At 49.3% G+C, this 12,368-nt stretch overlaps 1 protein-coding gene across 1 annotated transcript in view; it reads right to left on the reverse strand.

The window, feature by feature from the left end:
- LOC139265663 (mitogen-activated protein kinase kinase kinase kinase 4) overlaps positions 1–12,368 on the reverse strand; it is a 421,183-nt gene that overhangs the window by 70,114 nt on the left and 338,701 nt on the right. The window contains exons 23-24 of the mRNA XM_070882863.1: positions 10,273–10,390; positions 10,007–10,159 (exon numbers count right to left, since the gene is read on the reverse strand). Of these exons, the coding sequence (XP_070738964.1) occupies positions 10,007–10,159; positions 10,273–10,390 (271 nt within the window). The remainder of the gene's footprint in view (positions 1–10,006; positions 10,160–10,272; positions 10,391–12,368) is intronic.

A 12,368-nucleotide genomic window follows, 5' to 3' on the forward strand; every position in this document is an offset into this window, starting at 1 on the left:
AGAACTTGACCCTAGAGGCAGCAGCACTGGTCGCACAGACGTTCTTGGCAGGAGAAGAAGAAATGAGGTTGATCTATACTGCGGGTACGATAACTAATGAAACATCGGAACAAGGGGTTCACAGTGTGAAACAAGCCGCTACCCCCACACACAGGCAAAGGCAGGAGAGCAGGCCTTCAACTGCAGGCAGTAGCGCCAGAAGCCATCAAGGGCCACAGGAACGGCCGTTCACACCTCATCAACCCACAATGCGAGCAATCAACTACAGACTGAGAGAAGCTCAAGAGAGATCAGCCAGACGCAGGTCATCCTTTGGAAACAATGGAAGAGGTCTGTGCTGGAGATGTGGGGGAAGACACTCAACAAGGGGGTGTCGATTTAAGTATGCCGTTTGCAGAAACTGCAACTATACAGGGCATCTGGCCCGCATGTGCAGAAAAACAGCAGCTTGGCTGGTATACGAATCGGAAGGGTCAGAAAGCGAACCAGAAGACGGTGGGGACAGTGCCCAGGACACCGAGGTACAGCGGGTCAACACGATCAATGTCCACTGTTCTTACAACAAGACGCCTCCAACAATGATGAGGGTCCTACTCAACATGGAACTGGACACGGGAGCTCGTCAATCTCTCATGAGCGTCCAACAATTTGAACAGCTGTGGCCGCACAAAAGCAACAGACCAAAACTCACAAGGATCGACACCAAACTAAGGACCTATACCAAAGAAATAGTCCCAGTCCTTGGCAGCGCCATGCTCTCAGTCACACACAAAGGGACGGTGAACTGACTTCCCCTGTGGATTGTCCCTGGAGATCTCCAACACTGTTGGGGAGAAGCTGGCTGGCAAAACTAAATTGGAAATGGGATGATGTTCACGCCATGTCGTCAGAGGAACGGACCTCCTGCTCAACAGTTCTAAGTCGTTTTGAACATCTCTTTCAGCCAGGTGTGGGCACCTTCAAAGGGGCTAAAGTTAAAATCTACATCACACAGGATGCCATCACAAGGCTAGAGCTGTGCCTTATGTGATGAGGGAAAAGATTGAACACGAACTGGACCGGCTTCTGCCGGAAGGCATTATCTCACCCGTGGAATTTAGCGACTGGGCAATTCCCATCGTCCCTGTCATGAAGCCTGATGGATCCGTACGAATCTGTGGGGATTACAAGTCTACCATAAGCAGAGTCTCCCTACAGGACCAATACCCGCTGCCCAGAGCGGAAGACCTATTTGCCACATTGGCTGGAGGAAAACTTTTCTCGAAACTAGATCTCACATATGTGTATATGACGCAAGAACTGACCGAAGAGTCCAAGCTACTCACCACCATCAACACACATCGAGGCCTTTTTATGTACAATCGATGCCCATTCGGCATCAGGTCGGCAGCTGCTATATTCCAGCGCAATATGGAGAGTCTGCTCAAGTCCATCCCGGGGACGGTTGTGTTTCAAGATGACATACTCATCACGGGCAGGAATACCGAATCCCATCTCCACAATTTGGAGGAAGTACTAAGTCGATTGGATCAGGTAGGCCTAAGAGTTAAGAAATCCAAGTGTCTGTTTCTTGTGCCTGAGGTTGAATTTTTGGGCAAAAGGATTGCCGCTGATGGAATCCGCCCAACAAACCGAAGCAATTCGTCTGGCACCCAGGCCCTGGAATGTCTCAGAACTGCGCGCCTTTCTCGGGCTACTCAATTACTTTGGGAACTTTATGCAGAACTTGAGCATGCTGCTGTAGCCTCTCCACGTGAAAGGGGTGCGATTGGTTTTGGGGAGACGCCCAAGAACGCGCCTTCAATAAGACACGCAACCTTCTATGTTCCAACAGTGTTTTAGTCTTTTTTGACCCAGGTAAAAAGCTAGTTCTTACATGTGATGCATCAGCGTACGGGGTCGGGTGCATTTTACAGCATGGCAATGATGCGGGTAAATTACAACCCATTACTTATGCCTCCAGGTCACTTTCGTGGGCGGAGCGCGGGTTCGGTATGGTTGAGAAGGAGGTGCTCGCGTGCGTGTACGGTGTCAAAAAGATGCACCAATATCTTTTCGGGGTCACGTTCGCATTAGAAACCGACCACAAACCTCTCACGTCCCTGCTATCCAAGTGCAAGGCAATAAACGCCAATGCCTCGGCACGCATTCAGCGGTGGGCACTCATGCTGGCGTCTTACGACTGCACAATAAGGCACAGACCAGGCACAGACAACTGTGCCGATGCGCTTAGCAGGCTACCCCTGGCGACCACGGAAGGGTCTGACGAACAGGACTGTGAGTTGGTCATGGCAATCAATGCCTTTGAATCCACAGGTTCGCCCATGACGGCTCGCCAAATCAGAGCCTGGACGACCAGCGACCCCACGTTATCCTTAGTCAAAAGATGTGTTTTAACTGGTGACTGGGCAGAGGCCCGAGATGCCTGCCCCGAGGAGATCAAACCTTTCCATAGACGCATGCATGAACTATCACTACAGGCAGGCTGCCTGATGTGGGGCAGCCGAGTAGTTATGCCCTTGCGAGGCAGAGAGGCGTTTGACCGGGAGCTCCACCGCGAGCACCCGGGGATCGTCTTTATGAAGGCCATAGCCAGATCCCACGTCTGGTGGCCTGGCATTGACGCAGACTTGGAGCTCTGCGTCTGGCGGTGCACCATTTGTGCCCAACTCAGTAATGCCCCCGGGGAGGCCCCCCTAAGCCCCTGGCCCTGGCCCACCAAACTGTGGTCGCGGGTGCATGTAGACTATGCGGCCCATTCATGGGCAAAATGTTCCTCGTAGTCGTCGATGCATTTTCAAAATGGATCGAGTGCACCATTTTAAACTCGAGCATCATCTCCACCACTGTGGAGATCCTTAGAACCATGTTTGCAACGCTCGGAATTCCTGACATATTGGTCAGTGATAATGGTCCGTTCTTCACCAGCGCAGAATTTCAAGATTTTATAGTTGACCACGGCATAAATCACGTTAAGATGGCACCATTCAAGCCAGCCTCCAATGGCCAGGTGGAGCGAGCAGTGCAAATTGTTAAACAAGGCATGCTAAAAATCCAAGGTCCCACGCTGCAGAGCTGCCTGTCGCGACTGCTGCTGGCATACAGATCTCGTCCGCATTCATTGACTGGGGATCCCCCCGCGCAACTATTGATGAAACGGACCTTAAAGACTAGGCTCTCGTTAATCCTCCCAGACATGCATGAAATTGTTGAGGCAAAGCGCCAGAAGCTAACTGAGTACCATGACCGAAATTCGAGAGGGAGGTGGAATGAGATAGGGGACAAAGTGTTTGTGCTAAATTATGGCAGGGGTCCCAAATGGCTTGCAGGGACAGTAACAGGCAAGGAAGGAAACAGGCTACTAGTTGTACAAATGGACAATGGCCAAACCCGCCGGAGCCATGTAGACCAAGTAAAAAGTAGATTCACCAACAACACTGCAGAACCAGAGGCAGACTACAATGTGGAACTCACACCACACCTGGTGGACAGACAGAGGGAACAACTTGAGGAAAGGGCAGTCTCAACAGACAGCCCAGGCGAGATACCAGCAATCACACCGGAAGAAAAACAGGCACCAAGGCAAACAACTGAACCACAACTATGACGCTCCACGTGAGAGCATAGACCACCTGAGAGACTGAATCTACAAAGACAATAAGACCTTGGGGGAGGGTGATGTCATGTATCTCACACTACTGTATATAACTATCTTACCATGCTATACATGACTGTAACTAGATATGACCTGTAACCACAAGCATACTTTACCACCAGGGGTGCACTTGCAGGAGACCAGGCATACCTGCTCCACACAGGTATATAAAGGCAGGTCTCAGGCAAGTGTGGCACTCGAGAGTTGTGAAATAAAGGTGCAGGTCCAGAGTGACCTTGACTTCAGCATGTACCTCATGTAAGTCTGTACTGCAGGGTCAGGACTTCACAGGGGGCACTTGATTTAATGTTTATTTTGTTCACAGCAAAAGAGTTGTAGGTGCCAGTATGGGTCTCTGATGGGTGTGGAAACTGCCTGCCTTTTGCTCTCACACTTTAGGATGTTGTCTGAACCCTTGAAACTTGTTACAGCCTCAATCCATATTCAATTGTATTGTACAGTAGTATCATAGAACCACAGAAAATACAGCACAGGAGGCCATTCAGCCCGTCGACCTGTGTTGGCTCTTTGAAAAAGCAGGCATGCTTTGTCGCACACTCCCGCCTGTTTTCCGTAACCCTGTAAGTTCCTCATCCTCAAGAACCTGCCCAACTCCCTTTTAAAATTATTCCTGGAACCAGCTTCTGCCACCTTTTCAGGCAGAGCATTCCAGAGCCTGTCAATTCTTAAGTCAAGTTTTTTTCTCATCACCCGTCGAGATCTTTTACCAATCATTTTAAATCTACGACCCCTGGTTATTGACTCCCTTACCAGAGTAAAGCAAATCGCAAAAAACTTGGCCCATGATTTTGATATGGAGTAAGGTGAGGATGACCAGCCTGTCATTTTAAGGCCACATGAAGCTCCCCAAACCATGCAGTCCAGGAATTGCAGTCCTTGTCGTTTGTGTATTTTATACCAGTTGAGTTGTACTGTATGAAGTTAGTGGGCCTTGAGATTTGGAAAGGGCTGGTATTAATGCTGGTGTTGTGGAATAATCTAAAATCAGACCTCCTGTTTGTATCAGCAACCTCAGTTATATACAAATTAGCAGGAACATGAATTTCAATTTCACATTTATATATATATATATTTATTTCTAGATTCATAGAACGGTTACAGCACAGAAGGAGGCCATTCGGCCAGTCAAGCCCGTGCCGGCTCTCTGCAAGTCTACTTCAGCCAGTCCCATTCCCCCTGCCCTTTCCCTGTAGCCCTGCAAATTTTTTTCTTTGAGGTACTTATATAACTCACTTTTGAAAGCCGTGATTGAATCTGCCTCCACCACCCTTTCAGGCAGCACATTCCAGATCCTAATCACTCGCTATGTAAAATTGTTTTTCCTCATGTCGCCTTTGGTTCTTTTGCAAATCACCTTAAATCTGTGTCCTCTGGTTCTCGACCATTCTGCCAATGGAAATAGTTTTCTCTATCTACTCTGTCCAGACCCTCCATGATTTTGAACACCTCTATCAAATCTCCTCTCAACCTTCTCTGCTCTCAGGAGAACATCCCCAGTTTCTCCAGTCTATCCACATAGCTGAAGTCCCTCAACCCTGGAATCATTCTCGCAAATCTTTTCTGCACCCTCGCTAAGGCCTTCATATCCTTGCTAAAGTGCAGTGCCCAGAATTGGACACAATGCTCTAGTTAAGGCCAAACTAGTGTTTTATACAGGTTCATCATAATTTCCTTGCTTTTGTACTCTATACTTCTATTCATGAAGGCCAGGATCCCGTATGCTTTTTTAACTGCTTTCTCACCCTGCCCTTCCACCTTCAACAATTTGTGCTCATACACCCCAAGGTCTCTCTGTTCACGCATCCCCTATAGGATTGTACCCTTCAGTTTATATTTCTTCTCCTCGTTCGTTCTATCAAAATGTATCACTTTGCACTGTTCTGCGTTAAATTTCATCTATCACATGTCTGCCCGTTCCACCAGCCTGTCCATCACTATCCTCCTCACTGTTCACTATAATTCCAAGTTTCGTGTCATCTGCAAATTTTGAAATTGTGCCCAGTACACCCACGTCAAAGTCATTAATATATATCAAGAAAAGCAGTGGTCCTAGTACCGACCTCTGGGGAACACCACTGTATGATTTCTAGGCTCTCTGATATGCACTTATGTTGCCCACAAAGATAAAAACATAGACAGGCCTGGTGTAAGATTATTTGTGATGACATTAATTTACTATATATAAAAATACGATGGCCCTAAGTTTGCGACCAGCGGTGAAGCGACGGCGATCGCCGCTGACCTCGAGGAAAGCTGCCGACAGAGATCTCGCGATTTTATGAACAACTGGAGATGGAGCTTCTCTGAAAGTCTGGAGCTGCTGAAAGCCTGGTCTCGACTGATTCCCTGAGCAATTCTGGCTCCAAGGGCTTCTGTTTGTCTTTACTGTCACAGTGGGGAGCTGAGAGAATGTGGAAAGCAATACGGCCCAGACAATCACATTTACAGAATTGCGCATTCACAAAACATAATCCAAATGCGTGGCCTCCAGGCGACCCCAGAATGATGAGAGGATTCTTCTGGAGTTGATTCAACTGCATTCATTCTGCTGTGCAACAGAAATTAAATGCTATGTTGCTAGGGTGAGCGACCCTTACAATTACAACAACTTGCATTTATACAGCGCCTTTAACGTAGCAAAATGTCCCAAGACGCTTCACATGGGCGTAATAAGATAAAATTGACACCCAGCAAAAGATGGAGACATTAGGACAGGCGACCAAAAGTTTGGTCAAAGAGGTAGGTTTTAAGCAGCGTCTTCAAGGAGGAGAGAGAGGAAGCGAGGTGGAGAGGTTTGGGGAGGGAATTCCAGAGCTTAGGTGCTGGACAGCCACTAGCAGGCTAAAGGAAATGGGGAATGCATAAAAGGCCGGAGTTGGAGAAACGCAGAGATCTCGGTGGGTTGTGGGCTGGAGGAGTTTACGGAGAGGCCATGGAGGGATTTGAAAACAAGGTTGAGAATGTTAAAATAGAGACTTTGGTGGATCAGGAGCCAATGGATGTCAGCGAGCACTGGGGTGATGGGCGAACGGGACTTGGTGCGTGTTAGGACACAGGCTGCAGACGTAAAATCTGTGAATAGCCATATCTCGATGTATGTGAAGCGAATCTCTACCGATGACTCTGGAGATTTTCTGGGGTTCCCTCATCTGCCTGCCAATGATGAACACCCACCACAGCAAAGATGCTGGAAAGTCTGGTGGATGTGGCTGGGCTAGAGGGAGATGTCAGGTTTTTCCCCAGAAGCCACTTTGCAATGGGGCTGCATTGAAAAACGTTGCTCATTCTGGTTGGCCCAGGCCTCGGTTTTAGGTGCACTGTGAGTGTACCCCTTGCCGACCATACGCTGATTCCCACTGAAGGTCCGGGTTGTGAGAGAGCTCTCGCAGCCCCCACACCCCACCCTTCACAACCATGGCAACGTTTGGGATGGACGGAGGCTCTGCCCCAATCAAACCACCCTGGGTGCTTCAGTGCAAAGCCAAGACCTATGCCCTCCGACCTAGGGCCCAAACTTGGTGGAAGCTAAGTTCCGCCCAATTGCCACCCAAAGGATCGCTGAGATCCTGACGGTACTTTGGGTGGGTGTTTCATTGAAAAGTGCTGGAAAGACCGCCTGGCGGCAAAAAAACCGACTTTCGCCCTAAATCTGGGCGGCAACGGGCGGGATCTCCCAAACTCGGCGGCAAATTGCGATCCTCACCAAAGTACCGCCGAGGATGGAGTCGGGCCCGGAGGGGGACGCGGAGGGGAACACATAAAAATAAAAATTTACACACAAAAAAAAAACCCACTGAAAATCCTGCAGGGGACCCCATCCATCTGAATCGCTGTTAAAAATAAAAGAAAGAAAAGAAGTTTACTACCGTTTTTTTGTGCAGGTCTTCATACTTACTGTTGGGGTTAGACCTGCCTCCACGCGGCGCTCCTTCCCCCTGTTGCCGCCGACTCCCGCCTGGAGCAAACTGGAAGCTCGGTGGGCGGGAGGACACTTACAAGCGTTGCAAGCCAGCGGACGTCCCCAGCGGTCTTCCCTCCCCGCCGGCGGGAGGCCTCCACCAAACTGGCACCGAGGGGACACCGCCTAGAAAACTCGGCGGCAGCGGGCGGTGAGTCCACCAAGTTCGGGGCCCTAGTCTTTTGACCCTAGTCTGTTGAACTCTTGCCAAAGTTAAGGCTGGAGGATTCCAGATTTTTGGTGCCCAGAATGTGTACAAGTTCTAGAGCACAGCTGAATGTCCTTCAGTGTCTCCTCTCTTTAAAATCAATACCAGATTTACCTCGGAGCCACGATCGGCAAGGAAAGCCAAAAGCTGAATTTGAATGTTGGGAATGTATAAAATTGCAGCAGATTAAATAAAACTGGTAAGAAGGCCACAGTAGTTTGGTACCGTGTACAGCGAAGTCAACCTTTCTTTGAAGCTCTGACACCCCAAAGTGGAAGAGTAATACTGCCATTCAGGTGCTGGCTCCTGTACAGTGGAGCAGGCTCGAGGGGCCAAATGGCCTCCTCATGCTCCTATTTATGATGTTCTTAACACCTGTTGCTCGGACATCACGACGCCTGCACTTTGCACAGCCCACGAGCCCAGCTGCCGAGACCAGTCCGCACATGCGTGAATTTCCTCAGAGCTGCTCCCACTTCTGTTGGTGTTAGCTTGTCCGGACGTACACCTCAGCAGAGCAGCTCCAGAGAATGTCATGGCCCAAGGAGCTCCGCCTGTGCAGCCCCCTTAGCGAGAAGATCGGCTGAACATCTGCTGGTGAATGTGGGAAAGTTGCAGTCAGGTCGAGCTCTCAAGATCCAGGCTGAGCTCTGAAAGCAGCTGAAAGAGCAGGGGGCCCGTTCTCCCCAGTGCCCTGTCCAATGTTTATCCCTCAACCAACATCACTAAAAACAGAGGTGGTGAAATTGCCCTGCTGTGCGCCTCCCGTTCGTGCCTCCAGGGGGCACTAACGGGGCGCGAAAGTATTTCCGACCGGGATGGAAGGGCTACTGGCTCTCGCGAAATTGTGCGGGAGTTAACGGAGGTGCGAAACCAGTAGCGCCCCGCCCCCGCTGGTAGTGTCCTGCGCTGCCGGATCATTGGCGTGTGCATCAACCCCTTTTTGCCCCACGGCGACCCGTTTTCATGCCAGGGCAGAAATCGAGCAGTGCACCGTGAGGCTGCCATGGGCAATGTCAGCGCCAGCCTCGTGGGTCACGAACCGGCCTCACTCCGCTCATGGGGTGAAACTTAAAGGGGAGGTGCATGGCGCCATTTTGGGCGGCCCTCCGATTTACCGGTCCGGCCTGCGTATCGATTTTCGTGGGGTCCGTGCCATGGTGGTGCAGCCCGGCATTCCGTTTCGGTGCCGGGCTGTGGCCATGTCACCCCCGGTGACCGAGTGCAGGCCCCTGAAACCCCAGCAGAGCTCGCAGCGTTCTCTCCCCTTTAATGGAAGGGGAGGGTCCTTGGAACGCGTCAGCGTCACGCGGAAAGGCCGCGTAGCGCTCTGTCTTTTGTCCAGGTAGTGACCCCAAGCTCACCCGACAGGAAGTGGTGTCGGGGGCGGTAAGCCCAATTTCGCTTTCGGGGCAGGACCTCTTCCCCGGGCACAGAATGTCTGGCTTCGCAAAGGTTCCTGCCCCAATTTCGTCCCCAGATTATCTGGTCATTATCGCATTGCTGTTTGTGGGACCTTGCTGTTCGCAAATTGGCTGGCACTTTTCCTACATGACAACAGTGACTACACTTCAAAATGTACTCTATTGGCTGTAAAGTGCTTTGGCACATCCTGAGGTCATGAAAGGCGCTATATAAATGCAAGTTCTTTCTTTCTCTCCTTCTCTATTTAGCTCCTTCTTCAACTCTTTACCTATTTATCGGAAGTAAAAGTAAACCTGTTCCAAACACCTTCATCAGCAGCCTTGATGACCGATGGCGAAATGCTTGGAAGAACTGCGATATACGGAATGGATTCCTTATAGAGGACCCCACAGTAGGATCAAACCATCCCACAAACAGTGGGCAACCATCAACCGCCTCAGAACAGGTCATGGCGGATGCTGCCACCTTCTCCATAAGTGGAAGATTAAAGTATCTCCATCATGTGACTGTGGAGCTCCTAATCAGACCCTGGAGCACATCACTGAGCATTGCCCTCAGAGGGAATTCGCAGGCAGCCTACAGGATATCCACACTGTTACACTTTGCCCTGGATATCCAACTTAGATATTGATATTTGATTTGTTTTGCTACTACCATATGAAAGAAACAGTAAATGACAGCATCAATGGCGCGCAGAATGATTTGCCACTAGTTAAGAAAAGTCTCAGTGCTATCTTACCCCATAAAGCAGCACACAGTATCTCCGCATTAAATTTCTTCTTGTACTTGCGGATTTCTGGAGTGTCGCTCTGCGGCCGTATATTTGTCGGATTGACGTTTACAACCGATCCCTTTCTGGCAGCGTCTCGGCGAAGGGGCTCAGATTTACTGCCTGTTGAACAGGGGAAACACGAGACACAACATGGGAATAAGGATTTCATTCACCGGGTTCAAGTCACGTCCAACACACTGTGAGGGACTCATTTCTGAACTGCACTCACGTACCGGGTGCCCCCGTTGGACTGGAAGGGGTGATCTGTAGGAGCCTGGGATCGATGAACGGTGTGAAGGAAGAGGAAGACGAGGAACTACATTTTGGTTGCGGACTTTCGGCAGATTGACTCTGAAAATAAGTGCAAGTAAAATTTGAAACAGGTCATCGAATCAGAGAAATTTACAACACGGAAAGAGGCCATTCGGCCCATCGTGTCCGCGCCGGCCGATAAAGAGCTACCCAGCCTAATCCCACTTTCCAGCTCTTGGTTCGTAGCCCTGTAGGTTACGGCACTTCAAGTACACATCCTAGTATTTTTTAAATGTGGTGAGGGTTTCTGCCTCTACCACCATTTCAGGCAGTGAGTTCCAGTCCCCCACCACCCTCTGGGTGAAGACATTTCCCTTCAAATCCCCTCTAAACCTCCAACCAATTATTTTAAATCTATGCCCCCTGATTGTTGACCTCTCTGCCAAGTGAAACAGGTCCTTCCTATCCACTTTATCCAGGCCCCTCATAATTTTATACACCTCAATTAGGTCTCCCCTCAGCATCCTCTGCTCCAAAGAAAACAAAACACAGTTCCTTCATGTCCTTATGAAGGAATTGAATTGTTCTGACCCTAGTACCCCTCTCCCAATCGACTAGTGTTTTCAACAAACATCAACAACTTGCATTTATATAGCACCTATAACATGGTGAAACAGACAAAGGCGCTTCACAGGAGCGTTATCAAATAAAATTTGACACCGACCCACATAAGGAGGTATTAGGGCCGATGACCAAACGCTTGGGCAGAGAGAGAGGTTTTAAGGAGCAGCTTAAAGGAGGAGAGGTAGTGAGGTGTAGAGGTTTAGGGAGAGCTTAGGGCCGAAGGCAGCTGAAGGTGGAGCGATTAAAACCATGGATGCTCAAGAGGCCAGAATTGGAGGAGCGCTGAGATCTCGGAGAGTTGTCGGACTGGGGGAAACTGCAGTACTTGTGATAGCTCAGCAACTGTCAAGTGTGGTGAAAATCACAAGCTTCGCATTCTTTAAACAATACACCTTCAATTGTTTGTGGTCAATGCAGTTTGTTTTTAAAACTCCCAACAATTACAGAAAGAAAAAAATCGTGTTCAAAAAAATCCCTGTTTTTAAACCCCCTGAAATTATGGACTCATGCCAGGGTTTGGTTCCACAGACACTAGCAGGCATCCAAAGACCTTCCTGAGTGCCCATTCCTCATGTGGGCCTAGAAAAATGGTGGGCTATTCAGCTAGGTGAGGGGGTGAATCACAGTTTTCCTCATCTGACATTCACTGGAGGTCACGAGAATGAGGCAGGTTAATCAACCTATGTGACATAGAAAATAGAAAATAGGTGCAGGAGTAGTCCATTCGGCCCTTTGAGCCTGCACCACCATTCAATAAGATCAAGGCTGATCATTCACCTCAGTACCCCTTTCCTGTTTTCTCTCCATACCCTTGATCCCTTTAGCCATAAGGGCCATATCTAACTCCCTCTTGAATATATCTAACGAACTGGCCTCAACAACTCTCTGCGGTAGAGAATTCCACAGGTTAACAACTCTCTGTGTAAAGAAATTTCTCCTCATCTCGGTCCTAAATGGCTTACCCCTTATCCTCAGACTGTGTCCCCTGGTTCTGGACTTCCCCAACATCGGAAACATTCTTCCTGCATCTAACCTGTCCAGTCCCATCAGAATTTTATATAGTTCTATGAGATCCCCTCTCATTCTTCTAAACTCCAGTAAATACAGGCCCCGTCGATCCAGCCTCTCCTCATATGTCAGTCCTGCCATCCCAGGAATCAGTCTGGTGAATCTTCGCTGCACTCCCTCAATAGCAAGAATGTCCTTCCTCAGATTAGGAGACCAAAACTGAATCAAAGCTGTACCTCATCCTTTCAGAAAGATCTCAAGAGTCGACCCCACTGTGGCTTTCTAATTATTCCTTAAATCATTTCTGGGTTTTCGCTTCCACTACTGGAACTGGAGGTCCATCGATAATCCAGCTGGGAGGAAGGGGCGGCGTGGCGCAGGGGGAGGGGGGGGTGAGGGCAAACAGCTATCATGAGCAAGAAGTAGGTAAGTTATGCTAAACCTG

The sequence above is a fragment of the Pristiophorus japonicus genome, chromosome 6 (assembly GCF_044704955.1).
Source record: "Pristiophorus japonicus isolate sPriJap1 chromosome 6, sPriJap1.hap1, whole genome shotgun sequence".
In the NCBI taxonomy this organism is placed as follows: Eukaryota; Metazoa; Chordata; class Chondrichthyes; family Pristiophoridae; genus Pristiophorus; species Pristiophorus japonicus.